Source organism: Athene cunicularia (genome assembly GCF_003259725.1).
Source record: "Athene cunicularia isolate RWA chromosome 15 unlocalized genomic scaffold, athCun1 chr15_part1, whole genome shotgun sequence".
Taxonomy (NCBI): Eukaryota; Metazoa; Chordata; class Aves; order Strigiformes; family Strigidae; genus Athene; species Athene cunicularia.
The window spans coordinates 6,709,192-6,729,094 of record NW_020799121.1 but is presented as its reverse complement, the minus strand read 5'-3'; the positions used below and the strand labels follow the sequence as shown (position 1 = coordinate 6,729,094).

General features: G+C 39.4%; 1 protein-coding gene across 1 annotated transcript in view; it reads left to right on the top strand.

Moving 5' to 3' along the window:
- The first annotated feature begins 8,536 nt into the window (after positions 1–8,536).
- The window catches only part of LOC113486135 (protein HIRA), a 30,087-nt gene continuing 18,720 nt past the window's right edge, over positions 8,537–19,903 (top strand). Inside the window, exons 1-9 of the mRNA XM_026859837.1 lie at positions 8,537–8,596; positions 9,899–10,009; positions 10,821–10,911; positions 11,399–11,493; positions 12,315–12,410; positions 13,714–13,874; positions 14,717–14,884; positions 15,398–15,511; positions 17,239–17,309. Coding sequence (XP_026715638.1) covers positions 9,931–10,009; positions 10,821–10,911; positions 11,399–11,493; positions 12,315–12,410; positions 13,714–13,874; positions 14,717–14,884; positions 15,398–15,511; positions 17,239–17,309 — 875 coding nt within the window. The 5' untranslated portion in view covers positions 8,537–8,596; positions 9,899–9,930. The remainder of the gene's footprint in view (positions 8,597–9,898; positions 10,010–10,820; positions 10,912–11,398; positions 11,494–12,314; positions 12,411–13,713; positions 13,875–14,716; positions 14,885–15,397; positions 15,512–17,238; positions 17,310–19,903) is intronic.

Genomic DNA, 19,903 nt, shown 5'->3' with positions numbered 1-19,903 from the left:
GCTTTGGGGAACCGTCGGCGCGTACGCGGGGGGGTGGGGGGCAGGTGCCGCTGGGTGGGAGCGGGGAGCGACAAGTTCTCGCCGTCCCGGTGGGCTTGTGCGGAGGCAGAGGGCTGGGAGGCTCGCAGGGGGCTGGCGGTGCGAAAACGAAACGCGGGTTTTTAGAGAAGTGTGATTTCCAGAAGGCAGAGCTGGGGTGCTGGGGGGGCTCGCCGGGGCCCGTCCTCCAGAAGATGGCTGAAGGGTGCCGCGGCGGCGGCCGCTGGAGCCGTGCCGGTGGCGGCCGGTGGGATCGTTCTCGTCTGGCAAAGCGCGTGTTTGCTGGGGAGAGCTGGGCTCAGCCAGCGCCCGGGCTCTGCAGGGAGGGGTGAGCTGCTTTTACCTGCCAGGCACGAACGTCGGGCAACTTCAGCTTGTGGAAGTGAGGAGGGATGGTTTGAATCAAGTGTCGTCTGTGCAAAAGAGAGAGGAGGCTTTTGTGCAGCGATGGACTTACCCCGTGGGATGTTCAGGCATCCTGTGCCAATGCACGACTCTGACTGGGGTGGCCTCGCATCACTGAGTCAAGTTCAGTGGTAAAGTCCCCAGATGCAGTAAGCTTCAGCAGAGGTTGTTTGTGCTGTTGTTGGCCATGGGGGGAAAAAGAGTCTTCCAGTAGTACTTTGGAAACAACTCCCTGAATTTATGTAGTATCCTGTCTGCCACTCCTCTAGTGACTTTTGTAGAGATTTTGTGAGCTAAAGCACTTTCAGAATGAAGTGTCGATGTTGACAGAAAGCTCTGTGCTTTCCTAGTATGGTGAGTACAGGATAGCATCAGTGTTACGTATTTACACTGCTTATGACGAATTTCTGGAGTAAGACCTGTACTTTTCCTGGCAAAGCAGTGAGAAGAAACCTAACGTGAAGAGCTCACTTCTGTTTATGCAAGTTTTGCCCTCAGATTCACGGATACAGCTTTATTTCGACTGCGAATTTTATATCCTGCTATAAATGTCAATAGTTGGACCCATCTAGCTGATTGGTATCTAGAATAAAACCAAGACAGAGACCAGCTTATTCAGCTGGAAAAGTGTGCTTTGAGTTAAAAACTGCAGATGCAACTTCACAGCTGCCTTTCTGTCTCTGTTGTTGTCTTTTTAATCATGCTGCAGGTTTTAGGAACAGTAACTTAAGCCTTGAGTTGCAGTTCATATGCATCTTTACTTGAACTACTCTCTGGGGGCCATATAGTCAGCAGATGGACCTAGCCTTTTAACGAAAGGTTGTAGTGAACTGAAAAAATGTGGAAGTACTTTAGTTGAGATGGTTTTTACATTTCTGCTTGGTTAATCTAAACAGATGTAGCATTTATATCTTAAAGTCTGGCTGCCTGTGGACTGGCTCTGAATCTTCAATGGGAATACATGAACAGCTGAATAAAAACTTTCGCCTTAAATTTTGTGTAGATCACAGAGATTAGATCTGTAACTTCTTTCTTTATTTCTTTAATGAGTGCACCTTTTGGTATGGGTATGTGTTTGAAATCTGTAGCAATTTAAAATACACCTAATCGTTGCAGAAAAGTCTTCAGCCAAGCAATTTACAGCGTGCCTCCATTTATAAAGGATGCGATACTTTGCCTAGTGGATAATGCACTACACAGTCCCAAATTTTACTCCTGTTCCTGCCACTGTCCTGCTCAGATGAGTTTGGGCAAGTCACTTTTCATAGTTTCACCACCTGTGAAACAGACATTCATCACTGGTGTCATTTGTAAAATGCATTAAGGTCTGCTAACGTGTACAGGACGATACAACGTTGTCCTTGGGGTGAGGAGTGCAGGATAAAAACTGGTGAGTTTAGTCGGCCTCTTTTAAAGTCCCAGGTTCTGGATCCTGCAGGCATCGCTGCATGCAAGTAGCCTCCATCACTCTTAATGGGCCTACTGATTTGCTCTGAAACCTCTCCAGAAACAGGGTAAAGATAATTTATACTGTGTGTACTGGAGACTCATTGTGATAATTTTTACTCCTTTTGTTTTCCTCACGGGCACAAGATGCTGTTTTGCTGTTGTTGATTTGTGAGTGAGAGTCCTGATAGCCAGACTGGCTCTTCCACACACCAGATCAAGGTGGTGTCTGTCCTTCCAGCCTTTTCCTTTCCCCACTCCGATTTGGACTTGTACTTTACTGAACAGACTAGATTGAGTTTAATGATGCTTACAGGCATACATTCTCCATGAGATAATAGACGTTAGAAGTTAGTGTCATAGCTGGGAAATTCAGTACGCCTGGGAATCATATGCTGCTCAGCCAAGATGCTGTGCATTTACAGTAAAAGCACTTTAACACATTTTGGATCTACAGGTTTTTGTCTTGGAGTTCTTAATGTCACTTTATCCGAGTACTTATTGGAAGTATTTCTTCAGATGCATTTTCCGTAACCTTTTCACACTCTTAACGTGGGTTTATTTGATTTTGCATGAAATTCTCATTATTGCTGTGTTCTTCCATGTTTCTTTGACTTAGAGCAAGGAAGAATATTGAAAAGTGCAGTCTTAACGGTGGGGACAGGAGTGGATGACTGTAAGATACAGATGGTGTGGTTTGCTTCTCCTTCCCAGTTTTCCATTCAGTATCTATGACGGTGCATCATGTATCCAACAGTTGTATATACATATTTGATACACGGGGTTTTGAGAGCTCTGGTGCTTAAAGTTGGCTAATGCAGGCAAACACCGAGCCCGGCAGGAAAGGAGGTCCCTTGCCATTTCAAGAAACCTGTGCAAACCCCAAGGTGTTGTTTGTGTATAACTTGTAGAGATTGGAGCCTGCTTTTGTTTAAATATAGGCATGGAGTTTATTACCTCTCCAAGCTGTAATGGTGGAATGCAAATATTTGAATTGATTTGTGAGTCGTGTTGGATGTTACGTATCAGTTGAGCTGGAAGCAAAATGTATAGAAACTCATATTGTGGTAGAAATTGTCTTTATATTTCATTGATTACTGCTTACAGTTAAATAACAAACAAAAATGATGCAATATTTTAAATTGCGTTTTTTCTTCAGCTGGTGGTTGTGTTTGTTTTTTTTTTTTTAAAGATGGAACCTGCTTCTTGGGTTTGAATTACCTTACTTGGAACTTTTTGTTCCAAGTTTGTTTCATTATCAGTATTTCTTTAAGTACATAATGTGTATTTGGGTTTTTTAACCAAATAATCCAACAGGACATCTGGTCTGTTATAAGGTGTTCTGTTTTTAATGAACCTGGTTTGCTTCCTCATGTAGTGTGATGCTGGGAGCTTCAATAATTTAAACTACTTTTGTTTGGCAATTATTACAAGACGGTGAAATATCTTAAAACATGCAGTGTTAGCTTTTAATGTTACTGCTGGAGTATCACGTTTTGTTTTGATGCATGATTACTGTTAGGAAATCGAGCACATGTCCAGTCGGGAGCATGGGAAAGCATTCAGTCACTTTGAAACAGGGACCTTGTGCCTTCTGGCTTGTTTCGACAAGATCTAACAATGTAATCGGATAAAGACACGGACCCCAGGAAGGAAGTGGTTGCTATCAAATAATGGCTCCTTCTCCATTATTTTGAGAAAATGAAAGAAGTGAGGAAAAACCCAGTATCTGTGATCAGTTTATAAACCACAAGTAGTATGGAACAAGTCTTATAGCTTTAATCTGTGACAGTTATCCACCACTGTAAACAGTATTCCCTTGATAAGAGTACCCTAGAGGAAAGAGCATGCTGGTAATGAGTTTGTCTCACTAAGTTTCTGTCCTGTGATCACTTAATCTGTTCTCTTTTTTTTTTCTTTAAAATCATTTGACATCTCTTGAGTGATAAAACTGGAAACAAATATAAGTCTTGGTTTACTTGGGCAAACACTCATGATTATTGAACTTGTTCTGTATTTTAAGGGATAGGCATAATAGCGTAGAGAGCAAACTATTAAAAACATAAATTCCTTCTAGATCATGAAAGAGTTAATATATGTTCTAAGCAGGTAGCTTTGCTAATGATTCCTTTTTTTCAAATCTAAATAATCTAATGTAATCACGACAAGCCCTGTGTTTTTCAATAGCCAAGAAAAATACACACAGGTCTGGAGCAGGACACTGGGAAGATTTCCTTTTCTAAGTCAGTGTATTGGCATTTAAACACCTCTTACTGCTAACATGGTGACTTTGAACATGCCACTGTGAACTCCACCTGTGTTTCACCAATTTCTATACTCATGAAGATGATTATGTAACTGACTTGAAACTTCATGCAGTGTTTGTGCTTGATGGGAACTGAATTGTTTGTGACATTGATATGCTGCTTACTAATAATAGTGAAGCTACAACTCCTTTCTGAGAATTGGCCAAATTAGGTGCTCTCTAGTCTGGATTACACCCCCGTGACTCTCTATGGTTTCTGATGCTGGAACATGCAGAAAAATGGATGCCAGTGATCTTTTCAGCTGAACAGGTTCCTATATGCAGTAGTTGTTTCCTGCAGGTATCCAAACAGTGCTGCTGCTATTCTTGCCTTCACCAACAGGCCATTGCAGCCAGAGCCAGGAATGAAATCCTGATGTCCTCTGGTCCTGAGCTAGTTTGTAAAAAGTTGTTTCCCTCTTCGGTTTGCTCTTGTCATCTTGAGTTTATGCTTTCCTCCACTAATACAATTACTTCAACTTACAGTTGAAGTAGAAGAACACAGTGAAAGTGTTGTGAACTGAAATCTGTGGGCTCTAAGTAGCTGAAGAGTCCATGTTTAATGTTATTACCCTCCAGATGTTGGAATAATATCCAAAGTAATTTGAAATAAAATCCAGATTGACCTGTAAATAGTTGATCCCCAGGTTGATTTTAAGTGTTCTGCTGCACCAGTATATGACATGGCATTTTGCAGTTGCTGTTTGTATTTCGATTAAAGCAGAATGTCTGTTAAGAAGAGGGTGTGACAGGTTGAGGCTGGGTGTAGTTTGACATATTTCCTGTATATGGAAAACGGAAGACTTATCTGTACAAACTCCTAGAAGTCTGGAACTTAATTTAGTAAACTAATGTTTCTAGGGAGATAAAGCATGTCTTCGAAAGTTAACCACTGGATGCATCTGGACGTTGCTGGTGAGATTGAGATGTTTGAAACGAGTCCAATTTATTAGGAATTATCCATCAGATTAAAATAATATTTACTTAGCTCTTACAGGAGATTAATTTGACGGGCCTCATGTTCACAAGTCATTGTGCTTTAAGCTTATTGGCAATTTGTGTGGAAAAGGACAACTTTAGTGGGTAGATCATTATGTATGATTAGTTACCTGTGGAATAAGATCCCTTCCTGGATCACGGCTGAACCATGTAGGAAACTTGATTTGTTGTTGAGGGCTTCATTTATTACCACTGCCTCTCCTGAGTGCAAAGTCCATACCCTTTTTAAACTTCACATATTAAATAATGCCCTGTGACCTGACAACTTCCACTGAGGTCTGAGTTCTTAGGTTTATAATAATTTAGGAAAATATCTGCTCAGCACTTAGTAGATCAAACCCCAAATTTATGTGAGGAAAAGAACTCGAAAGAAAACATCCTACTATATAAATACATGGAATTTATGTCTGAACACTGTTTTCAATGCCATTTCTCCTGCATGTTGTAAAATACAGGAGAACTGCAAAAGGCTCATAGCAGAGTGACCGGAATGATCAAAAGTGAGAGACAGCTTCTGTACAAGGAATGACTGAGCAGGACTCTTGGGGCTAGGAGTGGGAGAACTGAGCTGGAGACATGATGAACGTGTATAGAGTTGTGAGCCAGAGAATGGGGTGAATGTCAAAGGATTTTCATGCACTGTTCTCCCATACAAGAATTTAGGGTGTGGAAGTAACAGGTGGTAGGTGCAGGATAGATAAGTAGGTGGTTCTTCACAGAGTCCATGGCTCAGCAGTTGATCTCTCTGTGTTAGGGGCTGTTGATGTTAATTACGGATCTGAGAAATGGCTGATTGAAAAGTCTACTGAGGGCTTCTAATTCAAGAAGTCAGAACTGGAAATTTTTTGGAGCTGGAAGTTTATTCTAGGAAGAAGCACTGTGTGCTTACCGTTGTACAGAAACCTAGGGGAGGTCTCTAGTGCTGGTTTCTGAATGCAGAGTATTGGGCTAGGTGGACATTTTCCCTGGTGTGAGGTGGCTAACTAAGCTTTTATGGTGAATTTGACGCTAAGTTACCTCTGGCTCCATATGTAAAATAATTTGACGAATTTCATCGACCCTATTGGTGGATCTGTGGAAAAACTTTGCCCAGAAGGAGGAAGAGAGCTGATGTTACTGCTCCAGTAGAGTTGTGCTCTTAAGGTGGAAATTGGAGAGGCTCTGATAGTTTTAATTGTCTTGTAAAGGAAAGGAAAGTTATATCATGTCAGTAATTTTTATAAAGCAATGGGTGCAGTGACTTGTTTCACAGTTTTTCTGAATGTCTAGCACATCTGTTTTGCCTCAGTAATGAGAAGCCAGTATGTCTGTCAGACAAATTTACCAGTGTGTGCTGTGGTCGTGGCTACTTTTTAATGCAGACTTTGGGGAAGGAAGAGTGGTGGAATTGGAGTAGAGGAGGAACGATTCTTCTTCTATGAGACAGCTGAATCTATTAAACCAATTTAAAATACAGTATTGTTAAACTACAAACCACCTAAACACTGAAGCCTTGTTCACAGGTGCTGTGCTGGCTCTGGAAGCCGTAATTCCTCCTGATTACTGATGCCCCTGTGTTAGAGGTTACTGTTCCTTCTGTTTTGCTGGGGAATTGTTTCCTGTTGGTGTGAATGATACATAGGCAAAATGAGCCAGGTTAGTACAAATAAAAGGTCTTTGGTAACTGGCTTGCTAGAAGGAGCACTCTCCTCTTCATGTCTAGTGGCAAATTTGAGAGTACAGTAAGTCTTCTTGCCCAAGACTGTTAACACAAATTGACAAGGTAGCCTCTTCCACCTATAAGATCTACAGAATGACCTGTTTCTGTATGTGTCAGTGGGCTAAACTATTTCAAATGATGCACTGGTTTTATTGAAGGGAACTTCCACATCCTGGGAAGGTCAAAATAAATGTTTGTTTCTTCACCACGTTTCTCTAAATATTCAGCTTAGCCCTGCATGGTGCATTCAAGTTAATAAAAGATAGAATCAGGCACCACAAGCTGAAGAAAAGCCATCACTAAGTCTCAGCTTATGTGTTTTATGCGGTCTAAAGGACTTGGAAGGAATGTAAGTTGAGTGCCATCTTACTGTACATAAGGTCTTTGCTTGGCTGCCTGTAGAACTTTTAAGGGGAATCACATGTCAGAGTTGCAATATAAATCCAAATAAAATAAACCTTAAAACAAGTCAACATAAAGAAAATAAAAGTTGACATGAAGCAAAATGCATATCCCTCAAAAAGTAAGAAATACCAGATATTTGGATGAGGGTTTTGTTAGCAGTTTAGTGTCAAGGAATTCAGATGCTACAGTTGCAACATGAAACCTATCCCTGGATAAATTATCCAGGTTTTATTATTTAAGCCTTAACATATGAAGATACAGTGCAAGAATTGATACACATGGGAAATTTATTGAGTCATCTTGGTACGTGGGTACTAGTTTTTCTGGCTGTTTGATAAATTGCCTCATTTTATACTGGCGTGTGTGTGATCTTGCTTGCAGAAGCATTCCAGTTTGAAAGGTTTGGGACTGCTGCCAAAAATTATTTGAATGTGGAAATCACATGCATGTTCCTTCAAGTAATCCTTAGTGGTAGCTCTTTGAGCATCGTTGAAAGGCAGTAAACTTACTTATCTCTTTCTTCTCCTCCTGCAAAGGTTAAGCTGTGAACATATAGGAGAGTGTATGTAATCCAGTGGTCAAAGCAGAATAGGCTGAGAGTGAGGGTTGTCTGGTTTCCAAATCTGTTCCCCGACTATGTTAGTTCCTTGTTATAGAGTTTACATTAAAGATGTAGCGTATGGAGAACTGAAGGATTTAAGAGTAATATTAGAGTTGGTTAGTCTTCCTCTGTCTATATGGAAGCCATAGAAATAAAAGCTAGTCTTTGGGTAGAATAGAGTTTCATAACAACAGAATTTAAATTTGAGACAGGTAATTGTGTGACCACCAGATGCAATCTGAGATTGGGGATGATTTTACAAAAACAAAACCAAAACTTGCTTCAGGTCATCAGTTAATGAACTGTAGAAACCTGGAAGAAATTCCTCACTCAGATACAGTTTTGCCTCGTTGGTGCTTGCTTTGTGGTGTTATTTTGCTTTGAGGCATTTGGCATGTCCTGCTGGATTAAGTGTCCTTGGTTATGGCATGATAACTTCCATATACACTTTTAATAGGCTGTCATGTCTGTCACCAAGTTGCTTTCAACTCCTGTAGTCAGCTGTAATTCTTACAACTATAGCTTTTAGAAGAAAGTTATCCACCAACCAGAAGAGTTAAGATTCTTTTGGCATTACTGCATTCTCTTGATCTTAAACCAATTCAGTACAGTGTTGCTTGTTCTTTAATTCCAGGAAAGCCAATATTCTCAGTGGACATTCACCCAGATGGGACCAAGTTTGCAACAGGAGGACAAGGTATGTCTGCGCACTGAGAGAAGGCAGAATCTTGGGCTATAGTAATGATCTTGTGCCTTCACAACACTTCAGTCTCATCCTTTTAAAAACACGTCACACAGTGTTGTGGTTTAACCCCAGCTGACAACTAAGCACCGCACACAGCTGCTCACTCAATCCCCAGTGGTGGGATGGAGCAGAGATTCAGAGGAGTAGTAAAAGTGAGAAAACTTGTGGCTTGAGATAAAGACAGTTTAATAAGTAAAGCAAAAGCCACATTCACAAGCAAAGCACACCAAGGAATTAATTCACCACTTCCCATGGGCAGATAGTTGCTCAGCCATCTTCAGGAAAGCAGGGCTCCATCATGTGTAACAGTTACTTGGGAAGACAAATGCCATCACTCCAAATATCCCCCCATTCCTCCTCCTTCTCCCAGCTGTATATGGTGAGCATGACGTTATATGGTCTGGGATATCCCTTGGGTCAGTTGGGTTCATCTGTCCTGGCTATGTCCCCTCCCAGCTCCTTGTGCACTCTCAGCCTATTCATGGGTGGGGTGGGGTGAGGAGCAGAAAAGGCCCTGACTCTGTAAGCACTGCTCAGCAAGAGCTAAACCATCCCTGCATTATCCACACTGTTTTCAGCACAAATCCAGAACATAGCCCCATACTAGCTACTGTAAAGAAAATCAACTATCCCAGCCCAAACCACCACGAACAGATAATTATGTGTTTAAAATCTATTGAAAAGTGCTGTTGTTACTGCAGAAGGCAGGGTTACATTTTCTGAAATACTCATCCCCTTGGACATCATTGATATGGTAGCTGCAATAATTGAGTCGTGGCCATGCTGGTCAAATTTCTGTTTTATTTGAAGAGGAACTGAATGTGAAGTTGGGATTTTTTGACCTGCTAAATAGTAGAGCTTTTTGGACAAAAAAATCCAATTATATAAATGCAATAGCTCAAAAAATACATGCAGAAATATTGTTTGGATCACAATAGTGAATGATCTTATGTTGGGAACAGTAACTGCAATTTAGGGCTCTTTTAAAACACAATTTTTATTATAAGTAGTTCATCCCAATAGTTGATATGTTATGTACAGAACGATTTTTGAACAAGGCTGTATAATAGCTTCAAGAAAAATAAAACACTTCTGACTTGATGTAATTATATCAGAATGGCATCTGTATGCAGATTTTTCCAAAGTTCTCACTGCAGTAATGCCTAAATTTTAGTATTTCTTCTGAAACTGAGATTAAGTTGAAAAGGTTTTTTTGCATATATTTAAAAGTGTGAGCTTTTTGTTCTCTTACAGGTCAGGATTCTGGGAAAGTTGTGATCTGGAATATGGCTCCTGTTCTGAAAGAGGAAGATGAAAAGAATGAAAATATTCCCAAGATGCTTTGTCAGATGGACAATCACTTAGGTAACAAAGACTTATTTTTTACTTTTTTTTTTTTTACCATCTGTGGCTAATTTGCCAAAGCTTAAGCATTACATGTTTGTAATTACAAAAATCATGCACTGTCCAGTGGTGAAGAATCAACAAAATACAGCAGAGTGGTCTCATACTTTGGCTATATACTTTTTAGATATTCAGCAGAAAATGTGGTTAAAATATGGGAAAATGTACAGAGAAATATCTACCTTTGGAAATCTCTTCCTTGTGAGATTTTTCCAGCTGTGACCACAAAGTAATTCATAATGCACATTCTCAGAAACTGTGGAGACCTAAATAAAAGGGCAAGAGAAAAAAATAAGTATAAAGGAAACATCATATGAAATATATTGGTTATAGTTCTAAATTATTCTGGATTTATTGCACATCGCATTTGAAAGAAGTATGGTTACCTGAACAAGATGTCCCTTCTTTTCTTCAAGATGCGTGTTCTTTTCTTCAAGATATATCTTTCCTTCTTCGCCATCTTAATCCTACCTCGTTTACCACAAGCAGTTTCCTTCATAAGATTAATATTAATCTTCTTTTGAACTACTTTTGGTGAGGCTTTTTTAAATAAGGAATAGGGTTTTTAAAGTAAGAAGTTCCTCAACTGCTACTAAAAGATAAGTACCAATTCATTTATCTAAAGCAGACAGAGTAACTGCTTTGTGTGGGAAAAGCACACTTAAATCCTAAATGTCTCCTGTCAAGTTGTGCTTATTATAAACTCTGCCCCCCAGCCCAGAACGACTTGTTCTCATATTTCATTTTACAAATGTTCTTTTCTACATTTCAGCTTGTGTGAACTGTGTGCGATGGTCAAACAATGGAGTTTACTTGGCTTCAGGGGGAGATGACAAGTTGATTATGGTGTGGAAACGAGCTGCGTAAGCATGTTTATTTCTTCTCGGTTTTCTCTTTTATTTCAAGTAGGTGACTCTAACATCTCGTAGTGTTTCTTCCCTGTGCCAGCCTTTTGTAAGCTCACTGCTTCACCTAGTGCATAAGAAGCTGAAACCTGTGACACCACAGCACTGGTACTGGAGATTTGGTCTCTTGCCTCTTGGGCTGGAGTGTGTGTCTACCTGGGCAGTCTCTCTGCTCTCACTTGAAGAAAGCTTCCTGATGAGATTGAAGAGTTATCTTAAATGTTTTCATTTTTTGCTATCCTTAGAAACTGTACATTTTATTGAAGCTGATTTTTTAATAACTGGCATTACTTTCTCTAAAAAAATACTTTTTTTTCCCCTTCAGTTTTCATTGCGGGAATAACTGACTATAAAATAAAAGTGTACTGTACAGCCGATTTTCTGTAGAAAGAAAGTTTAAAGAACTTCAGGTGGTTCTGTTGACAACTGTGTCTATTTTATTTAGGTACATTGGACCTAGCACTGTGTTTGGTTCTAGTAGCAAACTTACTAATGTTGAGCAGTGGAGGTGTGTCTCGATTCTCAGAAGCCATTCAGGAGGTAAGTTAAAAGGCTGTTGAATGAACATAATTTGAAGGTATTTGGAAAAAAAATGTTTTCAGTGTCACATGGCAAGTCAGTAATTTCAAGAGCAACAATGAAAATCTAAAAGAAAATGTAGTTCTTGATCAAATGCTGATTTTTTTCATACAAGTAACTTCTGGCAAAGTAGTAGAAAACTTTTGGCAACTATGTAGTAGAAAGATTAACAACTGAGAAACTTATATCTTGCTATTTGCAAGTCTGAATAAAGGAAATTAAACTGTATTTTTGTTTAATTAAATGTTCACACTTGCAGTGAATAACCTCCTGGTTGGCAAAAGATAAAGTTTTTGTAAACCAAAGAATATTAATGTTCATTTAGAAAAAATAATTAAAAGCAATGCAAAAGATTAATAAACCAGATAATTTCAGATGCATTTTGCACCTGCTGACATGAACTATGATTAAAATCAATATTGAAATCATTTTGATTGCTCCACATGTTGGAATAAAGCGGGTGCATTGCAATAGCTGCTGTTGCTTTTTCATTAAAAACAAGACAAAGTCTTTATACAGGCATTAGTACTTTCAATAGTCACTAAACATTGTGTTCTTTGCCTTGGATTGTTTTTTTGTTCCCCATGGAGCAGTGTAAGTTGGAGAGCCTTCTCACAGTGAGTGTTGCTATGTTCTTTCTTACCTTCCAGTGAGGTGATAATCATGTCTCTGTGATAGTAGCAATGTTGCCACACAAGTATTTTTTTAAAAAAGATTTTTGGATTCTCTGTTTACTATCAATGTATCAAATGGAAACTTTTTTTTTTTTTTTTTTTAAACAGATGTCATGGATGTAGCATGGTCTCCACATGATGCTTGGCTGGCATCCTGTAGTGTGGATAACACTGTTGTCATCTGGAATGCTGTCAAATTTCCAGGTGAGAATTCTTAGATTTCAGATGTGCAAGTATATAAAGCTTTGTGACAAAGTCTTCCCTCCATGGGTGTATTTTGCTGACTGTGAAAATCTGTATGTGGGAATGGGTTGTCTGTCTTTTGAGACGACATGCTTGCAATCTAGTGAGTCAGTCCTCCTTCCAAGTTTGGCTGGCGATGAGCAGTGGATTTCACTCTGCTGTAGACAACAGCTACATTCAGGTTGTGCTGCTAATTTTACATGAAGGTCATTATTACATGTATTTTCTTTCACTTTCTCTGCAAAATCCCAAATAGATAGTACTTTAGCTTGATATTACATCTATATATGCTTATATTTTTTCCCTGTTGCCTTTGTACCTACAGGACTTTCCATTCATTTGCCTTCAGAGGGGGATTATCTTATTTACCCTATTTTAAATGCTGCTGCTGAATAAGCCACGTGACTTTACATGATGAAGGAAGGACGGACATGGGGAGCTTCACAGTTGCAGCAGCTCTCAAGTCTTACATTTGATGGCCATTTTCCCTTTTCCACTGCTGCAGAACTGGCAATTCACACAGTCCCAAGGCCTCTTTCTCAGGGAGCATGCTGCTGGGCACAGCTGGTGCACTGGACAGTTGTCGCTGACCTGTGAGGGTCCGTGGCAAGTTAGGAAGCACGTCCCTTTATTTGGCTGCTTCTCACCATCTAACTTGATGCAGGCTCAAACTCCTATTCTGTAGTGTTCAGTCACTGCCATTTATTTTAGCGTTGCTTTCAATCCTGATACCAGAGTTTTTAGACTTTCAAGCTAGCTGGGTAGCCTGTGTGCAGTACTTTTTTCTCAGGCTGATAAACAAGAGATTGACTGAAAGTAGGTTACCAGGTCTGCCAGGCTTGTGTGTCTATTCAGTCCCAACTTTACTTAGTTTGCGTTTGGTGTACAAAGCTGAATTTGTTGTCATAATCTTTGGGTGCGGAGGAGAAAGTAAATGTTTAACAAGTTCCAGTTAAACTGCTGCTTTCCATAGCTTGAAAGTGCTGTTCTGAAGTGCCTGGGCTCTGCTGGACTCCCTGCTCTGACCTATTTCTTATAAAGAGTTTTGCACCCCTTATTCTGGCCAGAGTTCTCTTTACCTTTTTTTTTAATATCATTCTTGGCTTAAGTACAGATTCCAGTTTGGTCGATATGTTGTTGTTTGTACATTGCAGGAAGTTGTATTTAATATGCTGTTTCAAAAAGATCCTGTGAATCTCCTCAACAGTCTGTCCTAAAGGAGATATCAGTAACTACTCTCTGTTCTCAATTTTTGCATTCACAGAAATTCTTGCCACTTTGAAGGGTCATTCTGGCTTGGTGAAAGGGCTGACCTGGGATCCTGTTGGAAAATATATTGCCTCTCAGGCTGACGATCGAAGTTTGAAGGTGTGGCGGACCATGGACTGGCAGCTGGAAACCAGCATCACAAAACCCTTTGATGAGGTATTTCAGAATGTGTGACTATTCAAAGAGAATTCCTATAGAATGAATGAAAATTATAATAACTCTGATTCTGTACAAGCATTAGTTAATTTGACAGTGCCAAATCAAATGAAAGTATCAGGTGGCAGGTTCAAGATGGGGAGGGGGGAAGAGCTACTTTCTCACACATGTGACTAAATTGAGACTCTCATTGCCATTAAATGTTATGGATGCCAAGTGTTTACACAGGTTATGTAAACACTTAAGTAAATTCCTGGAAATGGAGAGGTTATTCCAAGGAAGTACTGGCACCCTAATTACATTGTTCTTACGTTCTTCCATATGCATCTTCTATTGGCCACTATCAGAAGTGAGATAAGTACTTAGGAGGGATCTTTGGTCTGGCATCATAGGGCTCTTATGTGATAGTACTGATGAAGAGATCAAATTTCTGGGGACAGAAGCTGGTTCTTAGCGAGTGGAGTGCTTTGCTGTCATCTTACAGTATTGTAATTACTATTAGCAGTTGGTATGCTGCAGCCCTGTTACTGTCAAGGACTGTTAGTGACAAAGGACTAACAAGATACTGAGTGCACACTATCCAAAAAGACTCACATTTTGTTTCCTTTAAAAAAGTTCTCTTGGTTGCTTTTTCCCCCTTTTGGTAGGGCTTCATAAGTTACACTAGATCACCTGTATAAACATGGCTGAAGTGCTAAGAATTGTATGTAATGTCATTCTTTTATATTCACAAAAACCTCACTTTGTAATCATATTCCTTAATCTGAAATTTAAATACTTTGTATTAAAAATCCTTTGTTTGCCAAACACTTTTAAAACTCGAGTATGTTTTTTTTTGTCAGTGTGGAGGGACAACTCATGTGTTGCGTCTTAGCTGGTCGCCTGATGGTCACTATCTTGTTTCTGCTCATGCCATGAATAATTCTGGACCTACTGCTCAGATCATTGAGAGGGATGGATGGAAAACCAACATGGATTTTGTAGGACATCGGAAGGCAGTTACAGTAGTGGTGAGTGAGTGATAGTAGTTTATCTCTGAAGTAAAACTTCTAATATGTGCTTTTTGATAATTTTATGCATAAATGGGACAAGAGGTGAAGATAGGTAAAACAAACACATGGTGGTGATTAAAAAATATCAAGTTTACATGTTGGAAGCAGTTTGCTTTTGTGATAAGGGAGGTGGACATGGATGAACAAGATAAGAAGGAAGAGTACAGGAGCATGATAGGAATGCCAGACACTAGCTTTGTTAGCTGTTCAGTGACTTGATTAAAGTGACTTAGGTTTTGAGTGGCTTCCTGATCACTAGTAAAATTAATATTATTTGTCATTCCTGTTAAGGCATTCAGAAAGCCCCTTAAGAAAGCATATGCGACCTTTGTCAGTGATTTTATAGAGTCTGGTTAGGGACTTTGTTTCTATGAAATGTTTCTTTTTCACTCTTAAGTGGAAAACTTGCTTTTAAAGTAAATCTACTAAAATGTAATTACTGTAATAAAAGTTTGGGCATCTCTTGTTCAGAAATTCAATCCAAAAATCTTCAAGAAGAAACAAAAGAATGGGAGCTCCACCAAGTCCAGTTGTCCCTACTGCTGTTGTGCTGTTGGTAGTAAGGATCGATCTCTTTCTGTCTGGGTAGGTGGTTTGTTTGCTGCCTTTGAACTGGTGTGGTCATTTGGATAACTTGGGGGTTTAGCACAAAGGTCACATGTACAGCACTAGGTCTTATATTTAGATTCATGTTTAGTTTTTTTCTCTCTGTTGTTACAGGATTAGCTGGGCGGGAAGGAAGTGGATTGGTATTCACTTTTCCAAAGCCAAAGCAGCTAGAAGCCAGGGGCAGAGTATGTTGCCCTGGTAAGGGGGAGGAACTGTTACGGGAAATGATGTGTTACCACAGTTAATAAACATAATTCAGGCGTATTTTCTTCCTGTGTCTTTTACTCATTCTCCATGCGAGTGTCTCTTTCTTAAGACTTTACTGTTTCTCCATGTTTAGCCCATCTATCCATTAATCCCTCTTGGAGTCTAGCTTTGTTAGTCTTGCTTTTATGGGTACGAGGAGAATATAGCAGGCACAGTATAGCTGTTTCTGAGCATATATACAGCTCATCTTTCTGCTTTGTTCTGACTTCAATATCTGGCATCTGTCCTTGCTATGGAAAGGAATGTGGAAGTGAGTGAGCTTTTTAAGTATAGTTTCAAGTTTTCAATATCTAGTTTAGTTTACTTTAAAATCTACACTAAAATTGTTACTCTGGCTAAAAGAAGAGTAGCTATTCTTACATTTATAAATGCAAGACGGGTTGTTTGGCAACTGCAGAGGACAGAGAATAAATTTTAACTGATTTGTAAAGCTTTGATGAGAACATGTGCCAGCACACACCAATTGCTAACTGCAATCTACTATTTATAGATTCCAGTGTGATATTTATCCATCAATTGCTAAATGCAATAACACTAAATCTGTTTCTGGCAATGCTACCAGTGCATACCCATATCAAAGTATCACTCTCAGTATATTTTACTTTCTAATTATACTATGATTTCATTTAGGGTGCCTGTTGAGGTTATACTAGGTATTATAGAGATGCAAAGTTATAGACTGTCTTTGTCTTGAAAAGCTTAATAGGTGTGTATACAAAACAGACCTACAGAAACATAAAAGAAATAACTGTTGAAGACTACTATGCCACATCTGTGAACCTATGAGCATGAAACGTCTTAGACCACATTGACTTCTGTTTCATTTCAGTTTATAGTATATACTGTAGATACAAGTCCATTGATTTAACATTAAAGAGCTTAGAATGCCTGATTTAGAATATGTTACCAGGAATTTTCATAATTCAGTTCTTTATTACTAAGCTGATTTATAAGTGTAGAGGAATCCTCTCTAAGGATAATTGTGAGTCAAATTTCCTTTGCTCTTGGTAGAGTAGTTTGAGTGAGGACATGGAAACCTAATCTGTTTTCTGCCTTCCTCTTGTGCTGGCAGTTTGCAACATCCTTATCTCTGTAAAGCTTAGAATAGAAGCTGTCTTCAGCATTTGCGGAATTACTTTTTGAGTGGTAGAGAGTGTTCTATGACTGTGATGTAAAGGCAAAGGTGGTTAAGAAATTCAGTCAGTGTTTCAGAAAGGAGGGGAGGGTTGAACGTCAGCTGTTTTTCTCCAAAGCTTTTCTGTGCCAGTAATGGAATGGGTAAGTAGGTGCTTCAGAAATACCTCCAAGCATACAGCTGTCTCCTGGGCAGATCTTGTTTGGTGAATATTGTTAGACTCTGGGAAAGTGTAAGTGTGGTAATATCTGTGGTAGCGTAGAATTGCTACATTTCTGAGTGTTGTTTCTTCTATTTTAAGCTCACCTGTCTGAAACGACCTTTAGTTGTCATACATGAGCTGTTTGACAAGTCTATCATGGACATCTCCTGGTGAGTTGATTTCTGCTGTTCATTGCAAAAGCCAGTGTTGCTATCAAGTGGAAATTCCTTAAACCAGTACAGATTGTGGCTGTTGGAACACAAGTAATTGGCTCGTGAAGGTTTTGGTTCTGCTGCAACATCTTTGATAGTAACATCAGCAACTAGTCTGTAGTCACCTGAGATTGCATAACACTGAAACTGAATAAAAACTATTTAGAACGTGATGCAGTAAAATACCTGTGGAATGAGTTCCTAGTTGTTCTGATTCTCTGAATTTTTTTCATAGAATTTGTCTTTTATAACATGACTTGGTAAGTTTTATGTACATTACATCTATGAAAAGTTATTGCACTGTACCCTTATGGCAAATTTAGGTTCAATGTTTTATACATACTCATTTATACACACACATATGCACTACTCACTCATTATTTGAATTGCCTGAAGGTTTTTCATGTATTAAAAAAAGTAAATGCAATAGCTTTTGTTTTTAGTAAAAACGTAGCTATACTGTTTTGTTGAAGCACCATGTTGAGGGATATAAATTGGTCTCTGTTGAAGAGTCCCAGAGGCTGATCATGTAGCAAGTCTCAGTGAAGCCATAATGAACCTGTTAACACCCAACCACACCCCATCCTCCAACCACAGGACATAGCAGAAGGGCAAGTGCTGAGCTTCCCCGGGAGACCACAGGACATCTTTAGTGATTTGGGTTGGACAAACCACTTCCCCAGCAGTTTACTCTCCCAAATCTTGTTTTCTTCTTTCTGCAGTTAGTGGTACTCTCTCCTCTCCTGCTTTCCTTCTAAGGCCTGGCCATAAAAATGCAGAAGTTAATAGTTGTTTATTCACTGCAAGATTTGGATAATAAGGGAGAAGTAACCATGAGAGCACTCAGTAAATGATATGGAAAAAAAATACTCTGCACCTATGCATCAGGTGATTTAGAGAGTTAACAGTTCTGTACAAATAAGACTACTAATTTTTCATGATGGGCACACAGGTAATTACATAGGTTGTTTTAATTCTAGCACTTCCTAACTTTTGAAATTCTACCTTAATAGATGTTACGATCTTAATGGTATGCTGTAAATTTTAAAGCTTACAATTGTGTAACTTCCTGTTTTCTGTGCCATGTAGATTTTCCCATGAAGCTTAGTGAAGCACGATAAAAAGTTTTCAAAACCAAAACATTTTCTTTCTTTAACAGATTCAGGCTAGAAAGCCAGTAAGTGGAATATTTCATGCAAAGTGCTGCTATTGTTGTAGTACAATAGCTTGGAATAGTTTTGTTTTCCTGTAGTGTTTTTTATTTCTCCATCTGCAATTTGCACATTTCATGGCATAAAGTCATTGGGAGTAATAGCTGGTTAACATTTTGCCATTTCTGAGGAAATGGTTTTGTGGGATATTTGAGAGGCTAAGTATCATCAGGAAGCTTATTATTTTATATCCTGTTTACAAATTGAAATGTATGGCTAAAATGTCAGTAATGTGGAATGTTCCCAGAAACGTGCTCCACTCTGAAAACAGACTGAGTAAATTCAGAGAAATCTGATACTATTATATTGTTACAGCTCTCTCGTTTCTGTTTTAGAATTTTAGACTTGGATCCATCATCATAGTATCTGAACATGGTTATGTTTTCATGGAACAATTGCTTGGATCCAGAGGTCAATAGGAGCTCAGCAATTTTGTCTGCTAAACAAGCAGAAAACTCAAGATTTTATCATTTTCTAACTTGGAGTAGTGTTGGTTAACCTAGTTGCATGGTGCTGAGGCTAACTTCTCTGGATGCGATGCTATCAGGGCACCAGCCACCACGAAAAGAGATGTTTTCAAACACCTGTAGCCATGATGTATGTAAAATATTTTTAAGCCTTGCTGGAGTAGTTTGGATAGGACTTCAGAGTTCTGCCTGTTTCCCTTTCCTCTTCCGTTGTCTGTAACAAGTCTCTGTAAACCACTATGTTCCTGTCTCTGTGAGCTCTATAACTGGAAGTTACTGAGTTAGTAGTCAAAGCTCATATTTTTTTTTCAAATATGCAATAATAGCTTATATATGGAAGATTATCATTCCATTGACTAGAATGTATAATTTTTCCTATCTCTCTCTCTCTCTCTCTCTCTCCCCTACCAAGAAAACCTTTTGAGACTTCCAGAAGAGCATTACAATATATCCCCATATGCAAGAACATGTGCAGTTTGCTTAAATACCCAAATAATGAACAATAACAGAATCAAACATATGTTCTTGCCTGGTACTGTTAAGGTGAGAAGCCGCTGCCTGAGCATTCACACACCAATCAAGGAGTCGCACCCACACCACCTGAGACTCGAACTGGGAGGACTGGAGTCCCTTTGCAGTGAGCCAGCAGGTGCCCCTTGTGACTCCTCACCCTCACACACACACTTACCTGCAGGTGCTGCTGCTTCCCTCCGGCTCAATCCTAGGTTCCCCAAAGCAGAATCAGGGCCTTCAAAATAAAAAGCATTATTCATTCTGTCTGTGGTGCACAAATTCAGACAGCCCGAGCTGGGGGCCTCTGGAGGGGGACCCCAAACACTGACCTTCCCGGGCAATTGTACTCTTACAGTCTCAG